Source organism: Lathamus discolor, chromosome 1, assembly GCF_037157495.1.
Source record: "Lathamus discolor isolate bLatDis1 chromosome 1, bLatDis1.hap1, whole genome shotgun sequence".
NCBI classification, from domain to species: Eukaryota; Metazoa; Chordata; class Aves; order Psittaciformes; family Psittacidae; genus Lathamus; species Lathamus discolor.
The window spans coordinates 332943-354598 of record NC_088884.1 but is presented as its reverse complement, the minus strand read 5'-3'; the positions used below and the strand labels follow the sequence as shown (position 1 = coordinate 354598).

At 48.9% G+C, this 21656-nt stretch overlaps 1 protein-coding gene across 6 annotated transcripts; it reads right to left on the bottom strand.

Annotated features, from left to right (window-relative positions):
- Window positions 1-624: 624 nt before the first annotated feature.
- HCLS1 (hematopoietic cell-specific Lyn substrate 1) lies at window positions 625-19792 on the bottom strand. 6 transcript variants are annotated; one of them, XM_065682075.1, is made up of 15 exons: window positions 19675-19792; window positions 17537-17620; window positions 15813-15886; window positions 14990-15119; window positions 13121-13231; window positions 12447-12501; window positions 9647-9757; window positions 9079-9189; window positions 8416-8471; window positions 5616-5685; window positions 5253-5386; window positions 4167-4283; window positions 3394-3700; window positions 2592-2663; window positions 625-2234 (listed from the first exon to the last, which is right to left on the bottom strand). In XM_065682075.1, the coding sequence occupies exons 2-15, from the start codon at window positions 17618-17620 to the stop codon at window positions 2098-2100; spliced, it is 1569 nt and encodes a 522-aa protein (XP_065538147.1). In that variant the 5' UTR covers window positions 19675-19792; the 3' UTR covers window positions 625-2097. The 6 variants fall into 6 exon arrangements, with proteins under 6 accessions (XP_065538147.1, XP_065538894.1, XP_065539753.1 ...); XM_065682822.1 differs by having other exon boundaries at window positions 12477-12501; XM_065683681.1 differs by lacking the exon at window positions 9647-9757.
- Between the last annotated feature and the right edge of the window lie 1864 nt (window positions 19793-21656).

The following is a 21656-nucleotide window of genomic DNA, read 5'->3' as shown; positions in this document are numbered from 1 at the left end:
CTGTTGTCCTGGGCTCACCAGTAGCAGTATTTCTCTTTCTTAGTAGCTGGTGCAAGCTCTGTGTTTTGACTTCCAGCCTGGGAACAGAGCTGTGATAACACCAATTGTTTTTAATTGTTGCTAAGTAATGTTTATTCTGCCTAAGGACTTTGTGAGCCTCATGCTCTGCCAGGGACGAGGGGAGGCTGGGAGGAAGCAGAGACAGGACACCTGACCCAAGCTAGCCAAAGAGGTATTCCATGCCACAGCACATCATGCCCAGGGAGGTAACTGGGAGTTACCCAGAAGGGTCAGTGCTCGGTCACGTGGGGTTGGGAAGTTATCGGTCCGCTGGTGCTGCGGTATTGTATTCTCTCCCCTTGTTATTTCCTTTATCATTATTATGACTGGTGGTAGCAGTAGTGGTTTGTGTTATACATTAGTTATTAAACTGTTCTTATCTCAACCTGTGGGAGTTGCATTCTTTTCAGTTCTCCTCTCTGTCCCTCCAGGAGTAGAGGGAGGGAAAGAAGGGGGGTAGTGAGTGAACGAGCTGTGTGATTTTGTTTAAACCACGACAACTGTGCAAGGAACCAAGCCTGCAGCAGACACAGGGACATGTGCTGTCACAGAATAACCAGGACGCAATTTTAGTCTGTTTATTACTACAGCTATGAGGGAGAGCACAGGAGTGACCGACGCTGCCCGGATGAATTCTGCCCAAAGGGGGCAGTTACGAAGTTTATGTACCTTCAGGTTATGCAATCATTTTTCTCCAAACAGTGTCAGATACGCAGGATATTGTAAATAAAAGCAGCATTCTTTAGATAAGGAGGCTATAGCCAGCACCCTCCAACAAGTAACTAACTCCATTGTTAATTAAACTGCAATGTTTCTTAACTAGTAAGTCATGCAAAGGCCTGTTTAGGTGTACCTATTTTACTGCCACACTGAGGAGGCCTGACTTCAGCACAGGGACTTACCCAACAGCACGGAGAACAGGCTGATCCAAATACTGGATGGTGGAACCTACTTTTAGTACAGACTGCAAAACACGCTGGAGCCCCTAGGTTAGAAAAAAGCTGTGGGATGGTTCTTCCAGCCCCACCTGCATGTCTATGCTCAGTTATACTCTCAGAGCAGTTAACAGGAAATATGTCACTGTCTTAAAAGTATTCTACTGCCTGTATCAAGCAGCACTTATTCTGATTAATTTCCTAGACCGGAAGGATTTCCCTAGCAGAACAGTCCTCTGATGGCCTGCCTGGATGAGGACAAGGGCAGTAGTTGTTAACAAACTCTTTAAGTGAAGCCTTTTAGTATTTTACTCTTCTCCAAGATAGATTTTCCAGAGTATTTTTTCCTATAAAACCATCTATTTTTTACAGTTCTTTTTTCAAGGTTTACCCCAGAAAATCACAGATCTCCCAACAGCATTCTTGGCACACAGAGGAAAACCAAGTGAGTAATCTCCTCCCTAGCAACATCATCCCACATTTTCATTGAGCCAGCACACTTCTGTTGTTTAATGGAACAGTTCACTATAGCCAAGCTTGTGTTTGTGTACAGGAGAAAGCAGCAGTGTTCACTGGGATGGTGAAAAGTTCCCAGGCCCCAGCCCTGAAATTTGACCGGATAGACCAGCCTCATGTTGCTTGTGACCAAAGGCAGGTTTGCCCTTTATGGTCTTCTTTTCCTTGACACCCGGGTAGGATAAAACCCAGGGCCTCAGCAACTTAAAAAGGTCCCGTAGCTTATGTCCCTTCTGCCTTGACTAGATTGGAGTTGCTGTTTCTTTTCTGTGAATGGCCCTTTCAGAAACAGGAATGGACATAGTTCTGTTTGCAGGCTGACAGTATGGGACACATTAGGTAGAAAAGATGTCTTATACTGTACTCGCATGCACTTAAAACATCCCACCTTTCCTATCTGGAAGTGGAGTGGAACCAAAGTCCTTTTGGGCACAGGCTGAAACATTCCTGTAGACACTGCCAGTTTGGTTTTGTATTTCTTGCATGCAGACCCACCAGGCCAAGCCAAATCAAGCCAATACCATGCAAAAGCCTGAAGCAGAGAAATGCAAAAGTTTGTACAGAAGCTCCTTGGACAATGCTGGTTTCACTGGAGAAGCCTCACATAATTTGCTGGAAAGAGGCCTATTTTGCCATGGCACTGCCCCTGCCACCAGCCTTCATCTACCATCTCGATGTGTGTGATTATGTCATCAGCATCAAAATAAATCTCATCATCGCCATCTGCAAAATTGTTCAGAAAAGATGGTCACAATGCAAAGATAACCCAGAAAGAGCTGGATTTACATACCCCCACCCCAAGAGAAGAATATAGAACAAGCATTCTGATAACCCACAGAGTCCATCTCACCCGACCCACATCAAACAGCACAGATAAATCAGAGAAGGACCAAGACTTCACATAGGAAAGGTGAAGCTTCTCTGTTCCCAAGTCAGGTCCCATTCTGCTTTCCAAGAGGAAGAAATTTAAACCACCCACATCTAAATCACCACTGCTGATGGTGTAAGCCACCACCTCCCTGCCTCACCATGCCAGCCAGCTCCCCGTGCCCCTACCCACAGCCTGGATGGCAGACGCACCTCCTTGGTAATCATAGAGAGCCACTGCGCAGGTCCCAGGGTTCTCCACATCATAAACATTGTCCATTTCCGCTGCAGAAGACAAGATGGGCAGATGAGAAAGAAGCTGGAAGCAGCCATATAGGCCTGGTCAGTGCCACCCTCCATCCAGCTGTCAGCCTTCGGGTGAACAACATCCAACCACATCCCTATCAACAGGGAGAGGTTTCCCATGGCTCAAAACACGGTAGGACTTCCTTCCCTTCCACAGGGAGAGAGGTGGGGTCCTGATGCTTCATGTTCCTCTCCCAAGAAAAAGGCTGGATGTTAACTCCAACCTCTCCACTTACCATCTCCACTACCAGCGAAGCTGCAACAGAAACATCAACAGCAGCCCATGCAGTTTGCTTACGTGCTTGGAGGAAGACCATCCTGCACTCCTCACGTGCAGGAGACACCACCAGATCAGGTCTAATGAGCACCAGCCATGTGAGCAACAGGCAGAATTGAGAGGGCACCACCAGGGCTCAGTGCAGCACCAGCAGTCACTTGCCAGGAGTCACTGCCAGGAGGCAGTGCACCAAGAGAGTCAGTCCAGGTCAGCTTCTTTAGAGCTCTCCAGTCCTCCTGCCTGAGCACTGCTCCAGCAAAGATACTTGCTGCCTGACCCAGCACCCCATGCAGCATCATCATCATGGGCTGCTACCCTGGCCACAGGAGACTTCAGGATACAAATTCCCTCTGGAGTCTGCCCCATACATCCAGTGTGGTTAGTAGACAGATACAAGCTCCCCCAGATGTGGGCTGTTCCATTAGTACTCACCAACAAGCAGCTGGCTCTGGCTGGGCTCCTCAGGAAGGATGTTCTCATAGTCCTCACCTCCTTCTCCTCCATGGTCATAGATGGCATCCCTTCCCAAGGGGGCTGGCAGCTCCTCATAGTCAGCACCTCCACTGGTACTGTCACAGTAGTCAGAGGGCTCTGGCAGCTCCTCATAGTCTCCACCAGCAACCAAACTTTCACTGTAGATTGGCTGATCCTGGCTGGGGTTCCTGCACAGTTCTTCGCCCAGATCTACTGGCCTTGGTGGCAAAGTGGGTGATGTTTCCTCATCCTTCTTTTTTGTCTCCTGCCATGAAATGAGAAAGTGACAGGGAGGTCACCTACAAAGCACCCACTGCAGGCAGCTCTGCCATGACTGCACAGCACCCAACACAAGAGATCCTGCTCCACTGCAGGTGCTTTTAGTGCTACCATTACACAAATGGAGCACCATCTTCTGAACAATAAGGTCTGTGCTGAACTGGCGCCTGGGATTGCTGTGAAGACCCTCATGGCCCATGTGCTTGAACCTCTCCCACATACTTAGCTGCAGCTCACTGCACTGCCACTGCACTGTCCCAAGAGCTTGTCTCACAGTGTAAGGTGCTGTGCAGCCATGTCCCATCACCATCCCAATATTTTCCCCCTTACTCCTTCCAAAGCCTCTCCCATGATGCAGCTGCACCCCATTTCTTCCTGCAGAGCTTCCCATAAAACACAGCCCCTCTGAGGTGCAATCCCCTCTGCCTGCTCCCCTTCTTGCCTTCCCTCACCTGCCTTGGCACCCCTTCTTGTGACACAGGTCTGTCTTGGTCAGCACTCCTGGGCACCCTTGCTGGCATAGTGGCAGAGGCTGCCTCTGTACGATCCTTCTCTCTTTGTGGGACTTCCTGATGGAGAAAAGTCATAAGAGCCTCTCAATCCTTTTGAATGAAATCCAGAGCAATGTCCATTCCTGACAGAGCAACTCAGAAAATTCTCCTTCAGCTGAAATCTGTTCCAGCTCGCACAAAGCAGCCCTAGGGACTGGACACCAGCATGCCTGTAACCACCATGGGGTCAGCAGAAATTATGCTCAAGGAGAGAATGTATCAGGGAGCACTTTACTGGTGAAACCCTGTCTGCACACTGAATGCAGAAACAGCACAGCGTAGAAGGAGCTCTTCTAACTGTGAAGTTTTGGGTGCAATCTCCAGTTTGCAAAACCCTGAATGCAGACTGCTGGGTGGTGATACTGGGGACGTGTGACTGAGGGATCCTGGGCCAAAGCACAGGAGGTTACATCTGGGTGCAGACACATTCTGATCTGTGCTGAAAGGAGAAATCCAGTGGCAGTTGTGAAGCTCAGCAGCAGTTCCTGGCAGTTACAGGGAAGCAATTTAGGTAAGAGATTACTGTAAAGAGATGAGGTAAAAAGGATATGGAGCTGCACAGCCCTGAGGAGAAGTCTGCTTTGCAAGCCTGGAAGGAAGGTTGCATGGAGACCTCATAGCAACCTTACAGTATCTGAAGGGGGCCTATAAGGATGCTGGAGAGAGACTCTTCATCAGGGAATGTAGTGACAGGACAAAGGGTGATGGGTTCAGACTTAAATAGGGGAAGTTCAGGTTAGATATAAGGCAGAAGCTCTTCCCTGTGAGGGTGCTGAGGCGCTGGCCCAGGGTGCCTGGAGAAGCTGTGGCTGCCCCATCCCTGGCAGTGCTCAAGGCCAGGTTAACGAGCCTGGGCAACATGGTCTAGGGTGAGGCATCCCTGTCCATGGCAGGGAGCTTAGAACTGGATGTTCTTAAGGTCCTTTCCAACCCAACCCACTGTATAATTCTGCGATTCTGTGACATGTCAAGATGGCCATGGCTCACCTTCCACCGAGCTGCCAGGCACTCCTGACCTTGCCGCCTCACCCGGTCCCCCTCTGCCTGCCTTCTCTCCTCCGCTGCTGTCTTAGCCATGTTTTCAAATCGTGACCGCAGGCTGCTGGTGCCACTGGAAGCTCCTGTGGAGAAGGCAGCAGATGAAGTCTGCTCAGTGACTCCCTTCTACACCCCAAGAAGCCAGGAGAAACCCAGACCTCTGCTCTCCCAGAGCAACCTGCAGTTAAGCCACCCTCTCCTGCACCTTAACACAGGTCAAATCCACATCCTACCAGTGTGCTGCCACAGAGGTACCGTGAGGCCTATCCACAGCTTCCCACCAAGCCCAGGACTGGTACTCGACTGTCTCACCTGCCTCCAGTGGTCTCGTTTTCTCATAGCAGGAGGTGGGAGCAGCCATCTCACTGAAGCCAGCAGCACTCTGCGAGAGGAAGTGTCCAGCAGGTTAGGCAGGGCTAGTGCTCAGGTTCCCTGCTGGATTTGGCTACTGGTGTCTGCAGGCTTTGTTCTCAGCTGTGTCTGTCTCCATCTGTACAACTGCACGGCCCTGAGGAGGCTGCTGGCTGTATCCTGCCCTGCTCTGGCACTGCCTGTTGCCCTCCAGACAAAGCCAAGGGTTGCTCCTGTTGCAAAGGGAGGTACTCAGGAGGGCTGAAAAGGCTGTGTGGAGCCAAATGGAGGAGGCTGCACACTGGCAAGACAAGTGCTGCTTGGAACAGCAAGGGCTGGGCATTCAAGGCAGAAATGCGCCCTAGAAACATCACAAATTGCTGAGCAGATGCCTGGCAGTCTACTGCTTCCTGAGGTCCAGGGCCCCGATGTCCCTGTTCCCTGCACTCCCAGTGGTATGAGGCATGGAAGCACTTCCCTATTGGATGCAGAGTTGCAGCTGCCTAACCACGAGAAACGTATCCCTTCAGTGAGTTGCTGCCTGCAGTATGTGCATTACAGAGGCACGGGCTGGAAAACATACAAGTGAAAACCTGCGTGAACACCTGAGATACTGCCGGCTTTATGAGGTGTGAAGAGATGTCTAAACTGGTAATAGCATCGATGGGGTGTTTGCAGCAAAAAGAAAGTGCCATAGAGTGGCTTAATCTACTTTAATGAGAACACTATTTAATACAAAAAGGAAAGTGCGGGTAGGATCCAGCTTTCAGACTAATACAGCCACATTCAGGGCTCTACCTGCAGGTGTCACCAGCGGGAAGATTGGCAAGTTCCTGCCAACCCCATCCCTGGTTTTGTTAAGGTTTGCAGGCAGATGACTACACCCTGGACTGAGATTTAGCCAGCTGCACCGACCATAAGAAATTCCTGGACAGGACAGAAAAGCCTGCAGAAGGTAACAACAGAGAAACTGATGAGTTACAGACAACACCACGAGGAATGGTGGAGCGTAGGCCCCCTCCGGAAGCTATCAGAACTGGCTACCCTGGATATGGAGAAGGCTGAGGTTCTGAATGACTTCTTTCCTCGGTCTTCACTGGCAAATGCCCTGACAGCACCACCCAAGTCTTGGAAGGCAGACGCAGGGACTGTGAGAATGAAGACCTTGGCCCCACTGTAGGGGAGGATGTGGTTCGAGACCATCTTAAAAACCTGAACATACACAAGCCCATGGGACCTGATGGAATCCATCCGCGGGTCCTGAAGGAGCTGGCGAATGAAGTTGCTAAGCCACTGGCCATCGTATTTGAAAAATCATGGCAGTCAGGTGAAGTTCCCGACAACGGGAAAAAGGGAAATATAACCCCCATTTTCAAGAAGGGGAAAATGGAAGACCCGGGGAATTACAGACCAGTCAGTCTCACCTCTGTGCCTGGCAAAATCTTGGAGCACATTCTCCTGGAAGGCATGCTAAGGCACATGAAAAACAACAAGGTGCTTGGTGACAGCCAGCATGGCTTCACTAAGGGGAAATCCTGCCTGACCAATTTGGTGGCCTTCTACGGTGGGCCTACAGAACTGATGGACAGGGGTAGAGCAGCTGATGTCATCTACCTGGACTTGTGCAAAGCATTTGACACTGTCCCACACAACATCCTTGCCCAGGGAGGTTGTGAATGCTCCATCCCTGGCAATGTTCAAGGCCAGGTTGGACGAAGCCTTGGGTGGGATGGTTTAGTGTGAAGTGTCCCTGCCCATGGCAGGGGGATTGGAACTGGATGATCTCGAGGTCCTTTCCAACCCTAACTATTCTATGATTCTATGAATGGCCAGATTTCACCAGTAGTTAAGAGAGGGTGTTATGGGGCCAATCACTCACAAACAAAGCTGCACTAGCTGGTGAATAGTACAAGAGGGTAAAGAGCCAAACACTGGAGAGGCCATGGATCTGTGTAAGGTTCAGAAGAGACTGGGAAGGTCTGCATGTTGAGGGACCAAAGATTCAAGCCAGCTTCTGGGAAGCCTCATTTATGTCTGGGTGTGACATCTGCTAACAAACCTTACCCCTTATGTAAGACAGCAAGAGAAATGTCAGCCTCAGCGGTACCACCTCACTGGAGGTACTCCAAGGCAAGAACCATTCTGTATGCCTACCACTGCCTGCATGATCATCACCTGCCAGTCAGTGCCAGGGACACCAGATGGGCCTTCAGTCTGATAAAGCACCTCTCCTGTGTAAGAGGCAGTTCCTGCCCAGTGCAATAATCTGTGGCCTCTGAGACTTCTCAAAAGGCTGCACTCACAAAATTTCATCTCCAAGGAGCTACCTCAGCTCATCCTGACTGAATTGGTACTCACAGGGCCTGCAGGTGTGACAGCAAAGCAGCCAGAGAGAACACTCCCAGTATCTCATACAGTACTAGATATCCAAGAGGGGACAGCTTAGAAAGCTCTTTGTGGCTCTGCTACTAAATCCTGCCCGAAAGCAGGTCTATGACTCTTCAGTCTGAGAGTTTGATGCTTCTAGAGTGGCTGACAGTGGAAAAAAATTCCTTCCTTGCATTATAGTCTCCCTGGGCTCACATAGTATCCATCTTCCTCTGCACTCTGGTATTCACACCAGGCCAGGTCCCTCACCCGTGCAGCAGCTGTGCTCTGAGCAGTGAGACCTCACTGCATCTGGGAAGTCTCTGCTCTTGCACCAGTGCAATGAGCACTGACTAGCAAGAAGCAATTGTAGGCTGCAAGTATGCAGTCTTACCTTATCTACTCTGTCCTTCTGGATACCGTAACGACCTCCAAATCCCTTGGCATAGTCTGTATGGAAAAATAATGAGGTATTGTATAATATTTTACATTTTGAGTGCGCCTCTCACTTCAGTATGCTGTGACCAATGATACGAGTTAGCTTTGTCGGCATCTTATCATATATGGAAATAAACATAATACATGCAAAATGCTCTGGGCACTAGCTTGTAAGACTAATTCTTCATTTCCTTCAGCAAAGGGCACAGACGTTCAGTACTGTACACTGGCATACCTGTTTCCAAGACAGTGGGGTGAGAAGCCAGTCACGCCATTTGAGTGCAATGTTGACTTGATCACTGAAGTTAAGCACACAGTCAAGCCTTTCCCGGAACCTGCTTTGCCTTGTTCCCATGTGCTCATCTGCTCAATGAGCTTATGATCAGGAATGTACCTCCCAGAGAAAGCACAATATAGTCTGGGAAGCCTTATTCAGGGACTTGCACTTATCCAGTCACGCACCTACTCTGGCTGAGTTTACCCTTGTGCTTTGAGGATTCACAGCATACTGTACACATTCAGTTTCCAGCACCTAGATCACTGTCAAGTACGAAGCACTAACTCTAGGTCTGTGTGTGCTCCAAGGCAATCGTGCCGCCACCTCTGGCAGCAGTCCTACCTGTTTGGGACGCATGAGGCTGCACTTCCTCCTGATGGTCCCAGCCAAGGGCACTCTTGTCCTGACGATCTCTCTGGACCCCAAACTTCCCACCAAAGCCCACAGAATAGTCTTCAGCCACAGGGATCCAGATCATGGCATGGAAGAGAATAGACAAGGGAGGGAAACAGAAAAGTGGCAGCACTGTGAGTTGAGGCTTTTCTCACAGGGGCAACAGTTTTCCCTTCCTAGGATTTAGAGAAAGACACGGAGCAAGGTCAGACTCCCCTACTGGCGGCTGCAGCAACAGCCCTTCCACTTCCCTGGCACATGTCACCTGCTATTAGCCCGTGGGTCTCCCCTGCACCCCTCCCCTGGTGACATACTGCCCAGATCCCTGTGCCCATAGAAACCTGCTGCTCCTCTTCATTTAGCTGGTACTTTCCCCAGCAGCCATGCCCCAGGTAATGGCTTTCCTCACCTGACAGAGCCCATTCATGCAGCAGGTTGCAAACACCAAGCAAAGCCCCAGCGGTACATTCCCGAGCTCATACTGACATGCCTGATGCACTGGGCTCCCCCAGCTCACCTTTCTGAGAGTCATGCTTCTCTGCCTGGCTCTTGTAGTCGAATCCCACTGCCGCTTTGTCCACTTTATCCCTCTCCAAACCATAACGGCCACCAAAACCCCTGGAGTAATCTGAGGTGGTGCACAGAGTGAAATGCTGCCCTGAGCACTGGGCTAATGAAGGGAGGGGGTAAAGACGCAGAGCAGCACTAGGGAGGAGCACCAAGGAGGAGGAAGAACAGCAGGAATGATGGAAAATGCTAGAAAAAGCAAGGAGTTTGGAGGGGACAGAGTAGATGGCAGGGAGCATCATGAGGGCCATTAAGGATGAGGGCCCACGAGAATGGGTGCCCAGGGCAAGTGTGGGTGATGGCAGCAAGAGAGCCTGAGGGCTGTGGGCAGCAGGAGATACAGCAGGCTGAGAGGGCAAAGAAGAAAAGCAACACAGCAAGAGCAGCGAGGGAGGCAGTAAGAGCTCAACCACTCGAGGACTCAAAGCCAAGACAAGATTGGGCACTGACAGTCCAGACATCCACCCACTAGTGCACCACCAGAGTGAGGATTTCAGCCTGTGGTCTGCCAGTCTCTGGAAAGGTCTGTGCATAAGTATATTGAGCCCTTGAAAGCACAAAAGATGTCAGTTTTGTTGTACAGCTTACATTTGCTATAATGAAGTCTCAACTTCTACAAGGAAACCACTGCCTAGAATCTGCAGCAAAAGCTGAAACCCACATTCCTGCAGACATGCTCCAGCTCTTCCCCCACACTGTCTCTGACACACTCGACCATTATGTGATAGAGGCACAGCACATCTTTCTTACACATCCCCTTTCCCATCTGCTAAACTAGTAATGTATTAACTACTTCAGCTGTGTTTACTTACTCTCCGAGGACTATTTGTTATTATTGTCCTAAGAAATTTCACCCGCTATCCTAGCTTCTGGCTGCATAAGGTCACCTTCCTCTCAGAGGACTGGTCTGCCAGCTCTGTTTCGAAGTCCTAGCCTTCTGAAGAAGTAAATCACAGCTACTTTTCTGTTCCCTGACCTTATTCTTCCAGGTCTGCATTTCATAGGAGTTGAGGATTCTCCAGCAAATTCAGCCTTATCAACTCATGAAGACTGTGATCTACAGAAATAGGCATGAAAACATTTTGTATTCAAGAATGGCTGTTTCATGGCAGCTCAGTCACTTCAGGATGAGTCTGTAAGTCCCAGAAATTTCTTAAGCTTTCCTCAATTAGACTATTATTTACCCATTAGGCCGCTATAAAATGGACTTTTTAGGATGCTTCTTTCAGCAAATACAGATTTTATGACTGTTACCTTGATGGCGGGGTTTCCAGCATGGACACATTTTTATGAAAAACAATCCTTACACCTTTCCCTATTTCTAACATTTTCATTCTGTCCTGAGTGGTTTCTGTGGTTTTAAACAGCCTGATGAATTTCTGTGTCCACAATCTATTATATGGGAATGCATTAATGTAGCAAAACTGCATGCAATTTGTTAACTTATGATCAACCAAGAATGCCTCAGAACATCTTCTTCTATAATTTTCTCTGAAATGAACAGTTCTTTTCCCAGTAATGCAGTATTCCTCACGTGTATCAGAAAAGGGAACAGACCTTGCCTCTGATCTTCTCTTGGTTGCAAAATGTTTAAAACATCTTTAGCTTAAGTTGCTGCAATGAAAATTCTTAATGAATTGTAATGGTTTAAGCCCAGCCGGTAACTCAGAACCATGCAGCTCCTCCCTCATTCCCCCCTTTCTTCCCCCCTGCTCCCAGAGGAATGGGGAGGAGAATCAAAAGAATGTAACTCCCATGGGTTGAGATAAGAGCAGTCCAGTAACTAAGGTATAACACAAATCACTACTGCTGCCACCACTAATAATAATGATAAGGGAAATAACAAGGGGAGAGAATATAAAACTAAAAGGGGAAAAGAAAACAATAAATAGAAGTGTTGCACAGTGCAATTGCTCAGCACCCACCAACCAACACCTGGCCCAACCTGAGCAACGATCTGGGCCTTGCGGGTGACTCCCCCCGGTTTCTATACTGGGCACGACATGCTTTGGTATGGAATACCCCCTTGGCTAGTTTGGGTCAGTTGTCCTGTCTCTGCTTCCTCCCGGCTTCCCATGCCCCTCTTCACTGGCAGAGCATGAGACTGGAAAAGTCCTTGATTGGAGTAAACATTACTTAGCAACAACTAAAACATTGGTGTGTTATCAGCACTGTTCTCAAACTAAAGCCAAAACCAGCTCTGCACCAACTACTAAGAAGCAGAAAAATAACTGTTACTGCTGAACCCAGGACATAAATATAGCTGCTTTTATGGACACGTCAAAGTTGGCTGAATTATCTCCAGAACTGTGCACAAGTTTGGGTGCTGTGGAGGCTTTTGTTCACATATCTATTGTTGTGCCTTTTCTTATATGCCACTTTTTCAGAAACCACTTCTAATGTCCTAAAGTGCTTGGGTTCTTTCTGGAGCAGCTGCTCAGAAGGACTTTTAGACAAAAGAAAGCATCATCCCTTCATCAGGAGTGCATGTGGCAGTGTCTTCCGTGCTCACTTATGACGTGGTTTCTGTCAAAGCAAAACTAGAGACAAGTGGAATATACAACAGATGAGTGGTGACAGGATAGCAGGGAATGGGGCTGTAAGGGTGTCTGTCTGGGAACAGGAATCTTAAACAAGTGACAGAATAGGGGTAACAAAGGAAACTGTGCCACAGCAGACAGCACGGAATATTGAGAGCAAAAGAGAAGCTTGGAAAAGTGTCAAGGAGCCATGTGTGCCCATGGACTTGCCTTTCTGAGACGAGTGTTTCTCCACCTCACCTTTGTATTCAAACCCCAGCGCTGACTGGAACAAGAAGGGAAGGAACGTCAGTGGTCCTGTGGGCCAAGCTGGGTCCCATCACCCTCCCCCAGGGGCCAGGCTTGGAGCTCGGGATCCTGCTCCCTGTCTTGTGGTGGCTGCTCCTTGGCTGGTACAGGTCTTCTCAGCCTCTCACACCACCCTTGCTGTCCCTGTAGCAGTGTGCCCAGGAACATGCGCTTGCAAGAGCCCATGCACTCTAGGGAAGAGGGCCACAATCCTGACCCCACAGGCAAGGTGCCTGGGCAGCATCTGATGCCAGGATGTGCACAGCAGGTGCACCATCCAGCTGTCCCCATCCAGGCCTGCTACTGCCATCACAGTGCATGGCACAGCTTGGGGCTTTGGAGATGCAAAACACCACAGTCCCCAAGACAAATGCAGTGATGCCTGGATAGGACAGTGTAAACATGTTAATGCACACCAGAGTTTATCACCACAGCTGCCCTGCAATTTGTCCTAAATCACTGTCCTGCACACAGGAGGTGAGCTCCTTGCTGGACCTGCACCCACCAGCCCTCTGAAAGCTGCAGCCACAATCCTAAAGGTAGGACTGGGTTTTAGGGGCAGCACTGAGCACAGATCGCTGCCCTGTCCAACACACCTTGTCAGTCCGGTCCCGCTGGACTCCATACTTCCCCCCAAAGCCTTGGGCTGCATCTATCTGCGAGGAGTGCTTCCCAACATCGGCAATGTACTCGTGGCCCACTGCACACTGAGAAGAGAGACAGCATAACATGAGCACCCACGGGCAAACTGGCAGGGTAGACAGAGACACAGGCACCACACAATTGCTCTGCCCCACTGCCGAGGTGCTTGCAGCCATGACGTGACAAGTCGAAACTGATGGTTTGGTGCTGGTGGTGGCGATCCCTTCTGCCCAGCCTTTGCCAGTACCAGCTGTGCACTGAGACGTGTGATAAAGTCGGATTCTGAATACCTGCTGCTCCCAAATGCCAGTGGAGTAGAGTCATGGACAATCACTTGGGGAAACTGAGGCAGGCACAGGCTGGTGCCTGCTCGCTGTCTGAGAATGAGGGTCAGCACACATGGCAGGGATAACCCTTTATGCCTAACACAGGGCAGGCCAGGGTCCCGCTGCTACCTGCCAGAGGTGGCGTGGCCAGGAATCCCTCACACTCCTTGGGAGAAGGGCCAGAGGCTGAATGATTGCAACATCCTGGTGAAAGTGGATGAAGGCTGAGGAACTGCTCAACAAAAACAGCCTCCCTGCTCCAGCACAAGGGTCTGAGCGCGGCTGGTCCATTTCTGCCTCCTGGAAATGTCTGTTTCTCACCCTGCCATCCTGGCATCATGCATACCCACAGCAACCCCATATATCGAATGCTACTGCAATCTTATCGCTTCACTTCTGAAAACAAATAAGTATTAAATGCTGAAAGGTATACGAAGAAGATTATGATTATCAGAAACATAAACCAGATGTTATGTGAGAGCAGAGAATATGAACTAGAGCTTCACCGTGGGGAGATATGACAGAGGTCTGCTGTGGAGAATATGAGGAGAGAATTATTACTCATTAGTTCTCCAAGCACAAGTAGGGAAGTACCTAATTTCATTGTTATGCAGCAGGTTTGAAACAAGCCACAGAAAGTCCTTCTGCACAGCTAAGGGGAGTGTTGCAAGTGATGCAGAGGGTTGACCAATGTACAGGGGGGTCCAACTAATGTACAAGGGGGTTAGAGGAATTCACTTGCTTAAACAAAAGTATTGTCTGTTGTCAATACCTATCATGCCTACTAAGCAGAACAAAGACACTAAGTACTGGTTCTATTGATAAGGAAAAGCAGACACCTGGTTCTATTGATAAGCAGCTATTGATAAGGAAAAGCAGAAGCTTGATTCTACTAATAAGGGGGAGAAGCAGATGGTTTATGGCTGGGACACCGACCAAACCCTGAGGCCATGCGTGAAGACTAAAAGGTGAAAAGTTTAAGAAGAGGAAGACTCATTTACTTCATCTTGAAGACCCCTACCCACAGGAGGAAGACTCATTTACTTCATCTTGAGACCCCTGCCCATGACCAGAGGGGGGCACTGCGCAGGCGCAAAGGACCTTCTAGCTTATTATAATACGAAGCGGGGATAGATACTAAATATGTATAGGCGTATCGAGTAATCTAATGCATATGTATACCTTAAGAGAATAAATGTAGAGGGAAAAACGACCCTGGGTGTGCATACTTTGAAGGAACTATCCCCATGCACCTCAGCACTGAATAAAAGCATACCTACTTTACAACTTCAATGAGTTGTGGAGTCAATCTGCGTATCACAAGGAAGTTCTAGAGACATACAAATGGGTTCAAACAGATCCTGAAAACAGATTATGGGCCAGCTAGACATGTGCAAATGTGCTCAGCCATGCCATTCTCTCCCTTCAGAAAACAGGGATGCTTTTTCCTTTATGAGAAGAAGACTTCCATTGAGGCCAAAGGAAGCCCTGTGTTACCTTATCCATTCGGTCCCTCTCTGTTCCAAATTTGCCCCCGTAACCATAGGAGGCCTTGGGGCCAGTCTCCAGCTCCTTCTTCTTGGTGACTTCATGTTCCTCTGACACCTTGTTCCTCAGCTGGTGGATGCTGGTGAGATAAGAGAGTCAGGGTAAATCACTGCGGGATTGCACAGACCCATGCAACCAGGTGGAGCATCCCAGCGGCACTGTACCAGACAGAGCCCAGCACAGGGCAGGATGTAAACCCACTGCCAGCTGCCACCGTATGCCCTTACACCAGGCCTTTCTGTGTGGTAGCCGCACATATGCACTCACTGCACAGGGGCAGGGCATGCTGCTACCCTAGGGCTGGTGGTAAGACCCAGAGCTGCAGGGTCGGTGAGTGCATCCAGCCCCCAGGCTGCAGACGCTACTCAAGGCTACACCCCATCTTCAACAGGAGACCACACTTCCCTGTGCCTGTGTACTGCACTGGCCACACTGTGCGTGCAGGCCAAACACTGGGATACGCAGGGAGCTGCTGGCTAGGGTCTGGTTTGGCCACGGAAGGTGCAGGAAGCCTCTGACGCGGGGACAGCCGCTGTCCGGACATACGGAACGGTTCTCCCCTCAGCACACGGGCGGTCTCTGAGTGCTACCCGCGGGGCAGCCCCGACCCCTTCCCCCCCGCGGCCCGGCCACCGGCGGCATGTTCCCCGCACGATGCTCCCAGGGGCAGCCCCCGGCCGAGCATCGGCCCTCCTTTGGCGGGTTTCGGCCGCGGGGCTGCTCCCCGACGTGGCGCTCCCCGACGTGGCGCTCCGCACCCGCCCGCACTCACTCGATGTGCTCTGCGCGGCCGGAGCCCTCGATGGTTTTCGCTCCCCAGCGCTGCTCCTTCTCGGAGATGTCGTTCTGCGGAGCGAACCGCAGCCGTCAGCCGGCCCGCAGCACGGGGCTCCGGCCAGCAGGGCTGCGCCTGGCTCCGGGCACGGCCGGCGGAGCCATGCAGGGCTGGCAGCGGGGCTGCGAGGGGCTCCATCCCTCCTGCTCGGGGAGCAGCGGGGAAACGAAACCGCTGTGGAGATGAATTGTGTAGGAAAATATGCGGAAAACGCTGACGCGAAAGTTTCACTCAGGTCCGCTTGAGTTCTGCCTCAGCCTTGTTCTGAGAGTGCTCGGTTTGTCCACGTTTTGGGGAAGTTTGGAGGTTTATTTGGTGAAGCATCAGTAAAGGTAAAGCTAAACATACGCATATACAAACTAAAATCTGAAATTAAGACAAAGTCTTCTTCTGTGCAGGCTTATTTTAATGCCTCCACGAGTAGAAAAAGTGAAACCCAAAAATACTGGAAACCCAAAAATACTGGAAACCCAAAAAGGTGGGGGGCTGGGGGGTGTGTAATCATTAATGATTTGGAACTTAGAGGAGGGGACTTGCTTTTTTATCTCAAACTAGAATTTCTTACTGGAAATAACGAGGCAGAGCTGAACGTTGAAAACACCAAGCTCTTGTGTAACAAAAGAGACTCCATCAATAAACTGTCTTGGAAAGGAAACCAAAATCTCAGCAGCGCTCAGAAGAGACCTGCAGCTCTAAAGCATGGCTGGCACTCCTCAGCACCAAGAGGAGAAGGACTTGCTGTGCTCTGTGCATCTAAGAGTTTTGGAAAATGGGTATGAAGAATGAGATGTCAGTGTCTTGAGGCAGCAAAGGACTGTTCAGGTTACCCAAACCCAGAAGGCAAAGCAGTGCAGAAAAATCATGTAAAGCCAAAACAATGGGTGATAAATTGGAAATGAATGTTAATGTAGCAAGTACAAAAGTAAAGCATATAAAAAAAAATCCTAATTGTATCTGCTCAACAACGGTTCCAAAATATTTACCATTAAGGAGTACTAAATATGGGATTATGTGCAATTATGTGCAAGAGTAGCAAATGTGCTTTGGCCAAAAAGCCAAAGTGTAAGTAACTTACTAGGAAAGAAATAGAGAATCATATAGAAAAAGACAGTCATGACACCAAATGCATGAGGATCCCACAGGCTGAGCCCTTCTATTCTTTTACCATCTCACCTAGAGAATTAGACTGGAAGAAAACAAGGTTATTTAGAGGGATGGAGCTCCATCTGCCCAAGGTGACATAAATAGAGTAGGATTCTTTCATTTGGACAAGACAAATGAGGGCAATGCTGGAACCCTGTACAATTACAAACATCTTGGGAAAGAGAAAAAGTAAGTCTTCACTATTTTTGTAATGTAAGTTGTGAGGACAACTTGGTGAAGTTACCAGGGAGCAGGTTCAAAAGAAGCTAAATGTTTTATACTTGTGATACACTGATGTAGGAAGTTCCGGAGACTAAACATAGGTATAGGTCAGAAATGGATTACCTGACCTGACAGTAACAGCAAGAAGCTGTTGGGACTTGGCTGATCTGCACAGGCAGCAGTGTTCCCACCATAGCCAAGCCCCAGGCCCCGGCCCAGCTGAGCAGCATGTGCCAAGCACCAGTGCACCCTTCACACCAGCACCAGCACTGTGGATTACCACACCAAACACTCACCACGAAGTCAGGGTCAGTGTCCCAGTCGTCTCCCTGAGCCTCAACCTTCACTGACACATCATGTCCCACGGCTGCTTTCCACATCTGCACAAGGAGGACATAGCATTCATTACCCAGAGCCAAGCCTGTGGACACTGCTGGCTCACAGCAGTGGGAATGTCAGACTGCAGGAGTCATGACAGAACTTGGCTGGAAGGGACCCCGTGCATCTGCCTTGCTAGTCTCAGTCTCTCACACAGTGCAAGGCACCCAAAATAGTTACTTTTGAGCCCCAGCACCTCTTCTGTAAAACACTAAGTGAAAACCACAGTCGTCAGGCACACTGACTCCACAGTTCAAATGCACACCATATTCTAATGCAAATTAGTACTAGTAAAGTACAGTTCCCTGCTTTAACCTCCCTTCTGCCATTGTGACGCAATGCTTATTTACCTGAGGTTGGACTCCTCAGGTTTCTGTCTGTTTTCCAACCTTTACATCACTGGCTAGTGTGCTAGAGAAGGTTCAGAGAAAAGCTGCGTGTGCTCTGACAGTGCTGGTACAGCGCGCTGTGTGGCGTTTATGTCTGTTGTGGGGTAAAAACGAGCTAAAATCCTAAAGTGTGCAGGGCGGAAAAGGCTGAAGCTGCTGTGCTGTGGCTTGTACAGGGTGTCCACAGAAGCCTGGAGGAAGTGATAGGCCCATGAAGAGGAAGTTACATTAAAGTAATGTGAAATCTAAAACTCCCACATTTCATTTTCAAGGTGACAGTGAAAAAACACTATGAAAAGGCGCCTTCCAAACAACACAGTTCCTACAAAATGAGAAACAGAAGATAAGATAGTTTGCTTGTCTCTGCACAATAGAGCCATCATTCTCAGCAGAGCTCTCACATCCCACCACCTATTACTGCCTGTGGTGCTGAGGAGCTCTGTTGTTCTTATTGATGCTCAAAGCAGCTTTTCACTGGAGCAAAGATGGATCACAATGAGAATGTGCAGCTAAGATGAGGCTGCTGAGCCCTGTTTCACATCATTGCAAATATCACATGAACCTGTGAACAAACCAACAGGAGGGAAGAGAAAAGCTTTGTGATGGATCCTCATTTAACAGCACGCTTTTATTAAGTGCTTCTTGACACCACTAACTCCTGAATGCCACAACCATACAGTACAAACCAGCCCCAAGTGCCCAGGACAGTTGCTTTCTGTGCAAGAAAATGCTTATGCTGAACAAGTCATTAATTGTACAACACGAAAAGCTGTCAAGTGTCAAGCTGTCAAGTCACCTTCCAGTTCAGCACAGTGCACTGCTCAGTTCAGTGGCAAGCTACCCTTACCGTCTAGAGAATCCGCAGTGTAAGACCAGACAGCAAAGACAACAGGAACTAAAAGAGCACAGCAGAACACAGCAGGTCTGCAGCATAACTCCGCTGTGCTTGTATGCACTGACACTAATCTTATCACAAACTGAATATATTAAATTGCAGATAGAAGCAGGTGAAGTAGGAAGGCTCATGTGGACAACATATAGCATGATAAACAGTACCTTTAATCTCCTTTTGCCCCTCAGTAATTTATTGGCATCTCTCACTCCAAAGATTTTGAAAGCTTGTGTCTCATTTTTGTTAAGGATAACCCAAGAGCGGTATCCAGCTGGCACAGGGCTGGTCAACAGGGCAGTTCTTTGGTCAGCTAGCTCAGGTGCGGGTGCTTCAGAATTCTAAAGACAACTGTAAATGGGTCTTGACCGCCTCTTGTCCACAGCCAGCCATCATGCTTCTTGGGAACCATGACAAACCTCAGCCTCTAATCACACCACAAGGCTCCAGACACTTTCTATGAGTATCAGAGTAGCAGCTCAAACCTTTAGTTTGTTCCATTCCATTTTTCCCCGTGAAAGTATCCACTACAGCACAAATACAGGGCTGCCACACCCAACACAGTCATGCTGGTTCATTTAGAAGCACGTTTCTTCAGAGCCTCAAGCACAAGAGGAACAAGGATGACCGAAGAACAGACTGAGAAGCAAAAGCTGAGCACTGTCAATCAGCTCACTTAAGCTGCGTCAGAAAGGAAGGAGCGCTCTTTGCCCACCAAAACCCTACGGTTTTTGTTGTTTCTCACTTTCCATTCTCAAACTCCACTCAGTTTTCTTACCTTAAAGGTGCACCAGCTCCTGCTGGCAAACACACTGCTTTCTGCTCAGGCACCTGTTGGTAGCAACAGCTTTTAGACTGTGGCTGACCCCGAGTTCCTGCTTTAGCTTCAGCTATCTTCACTTCCTGTGTCCCAGCCCCCAGTTCTGCTCAGTTATGAGCACCAAAACCTGCCCTGGTGGCTGTGGTTCCCTTGCATGCTGCCTGTGCTCTGCGGGGCTGACAAGGCGTATAGCAAGGATCCAAACTGTGACTCCATGCACAGTGCTGCATGGGGCACAATTATATTTCTTAGTGTGCAAAACCAGATTGTGATTTCCATCTTCATCTCTTCCAGAAAACCATTCTGCCATAAGAGTATGAGAGAGTTAAAAGGCTGAAGCCCCTGGGCTTCACAGTTACAAGATCCAAAGAAAGCAAGCTTCTGCTTACAGAACTTGTTATGGAATTTGATTCAGTGCTTTAAAGCACAATTAAAAATATATATACAGACAGAATGACAGACAGACATATGCACATACATGAAAGATCTTCCAGGACCAGAAAAAAAAAAAAAACACAACAAAAATTGAAGATTAAACTAGGAAGACGGAAAGCATGTAGTTAAAGAATCCTATGCACTTACAGATCAAACTCTTCGGTACAGTGCTTACTGATGGGAAGTGCACATTTGGAATGAGTAGCATGAATCACACTAGTCTGAAACTAGATAAACATCTCAAAACAAAATAACGTCCTTTCTGAATGAGTCAAGCAAGAAAAGATCCTGGAGGAGTCATTTCTGTTTGACACAATGGCAAAATATTCAGGGCTTAGAATAGAACAGAGTAGAATAGTTCAGTTGGAAGGGACCTACAGTGATCACCTAGTGCCTGACTACTTCATGGCTGACCAAAAGTTAAAGCATTTTCCATATTAAAGACATTGTCCAAATGCCTGTTAAACACTGAAAGGCTTTGGGCATCAACCACCTCTCCAGGAAGCGTCTTCCAGTGTGTGATCACCTTGGTAAAGAAATGTTTCCTAATTTAATGCTACACTGCACAACAGTGTTGTCTGTAAACTGGAGAGGCTTGGATTTGATGTATGGACCACTTGGTGAATAAGGAATTGGCTGGATGGTCGCACTTAAAAAGAGCTAAGGTCAATTGCTCAATGTCCACATAGTGGCCAGGGACAAGCAGTGTTCCACAGGGGTGAGTACTGGGACTGGTGCTGTTTAACATCCTTATCAGTGACATGGATAGTGGGATTGAGCACCTCCAGCAGGTTTGCTGATGACATGCAGCTGTGTGCAGTGACATGCTGGAGGGAACGGATGGGATCCAGCGGGACGTGGACAGGCTGGAGAGGTGGGACTGTGTGAACCTCATGGAGTTCCACAAGCTCAAGAAGGACAAGTGCAAAGTCCTGCACACGGCTCAGAACCACACCGCCCCCCCCCATCCTCCACCGCCCCCGGATGCTGGGCTGCACCCCCAGAGCGTGAGCAGCAGTTCGGGGAGGGGATTCTCCCCCTCTGCTGTGCTCTGGGGAGACCCCCCCCCTGCAGTCCTGATCCAGCTGAGGCAGATCCTCATGTCAGGGATCTCATGACCTGTTACCTACTTCCCTGTCCCAGAGTCCATCACATTTTCTTGTCTTTGAAAACAGATTGCAGTGATGGATGTGTAATGAGACAAGGAGGCACAAAAGCACAAAAGGTAAGTCAAGTTTGATGGCTTTGTAATGGAAAATAACTGCGGTGCTTGAAGGTAGTTGACATCATAGTTTCCGGTCCTTAGGACCTTAGTACAAAAGGTGTAAGAAAAGCAGAATAGAAAAGCAGGACCTGGGGATGGGGAGTATCTGGGTCGATGTCCAGGATGGGAGCAGTTAAACTAACTGATAAGCAGAAGGACAGGGTGACTGCTATGTCTGTAATGTTAATTAAGCTGGTTATGAAGATTGTTGAGGAAAACGACTCTTAAAGACCACCATCAC

Coding starts and splice junctions, on each gene's coding strand:
- HCLS1 (XM_065681219.1), bottom strand. CDS start 10,229: ATGCACAGACCTTTCCAGAGACTGGCAGACCACAGGCTGAAATCCTCA. Junction 9,190..9,646: donor GAAGCATGACTCTCAGAAAG/GTGAGCTGGGGG, acceptor CTGTGGCTGAAG/ACTATTCTGTGGGCTTTGGT. Junction 5,686..8,415: donor AGAAGGACAGAGTAGATAAG/GTAAGACTGCAT, acceptor TTCCTCTCGCAG/AGTGCTGCTGGCTTCAGTGA.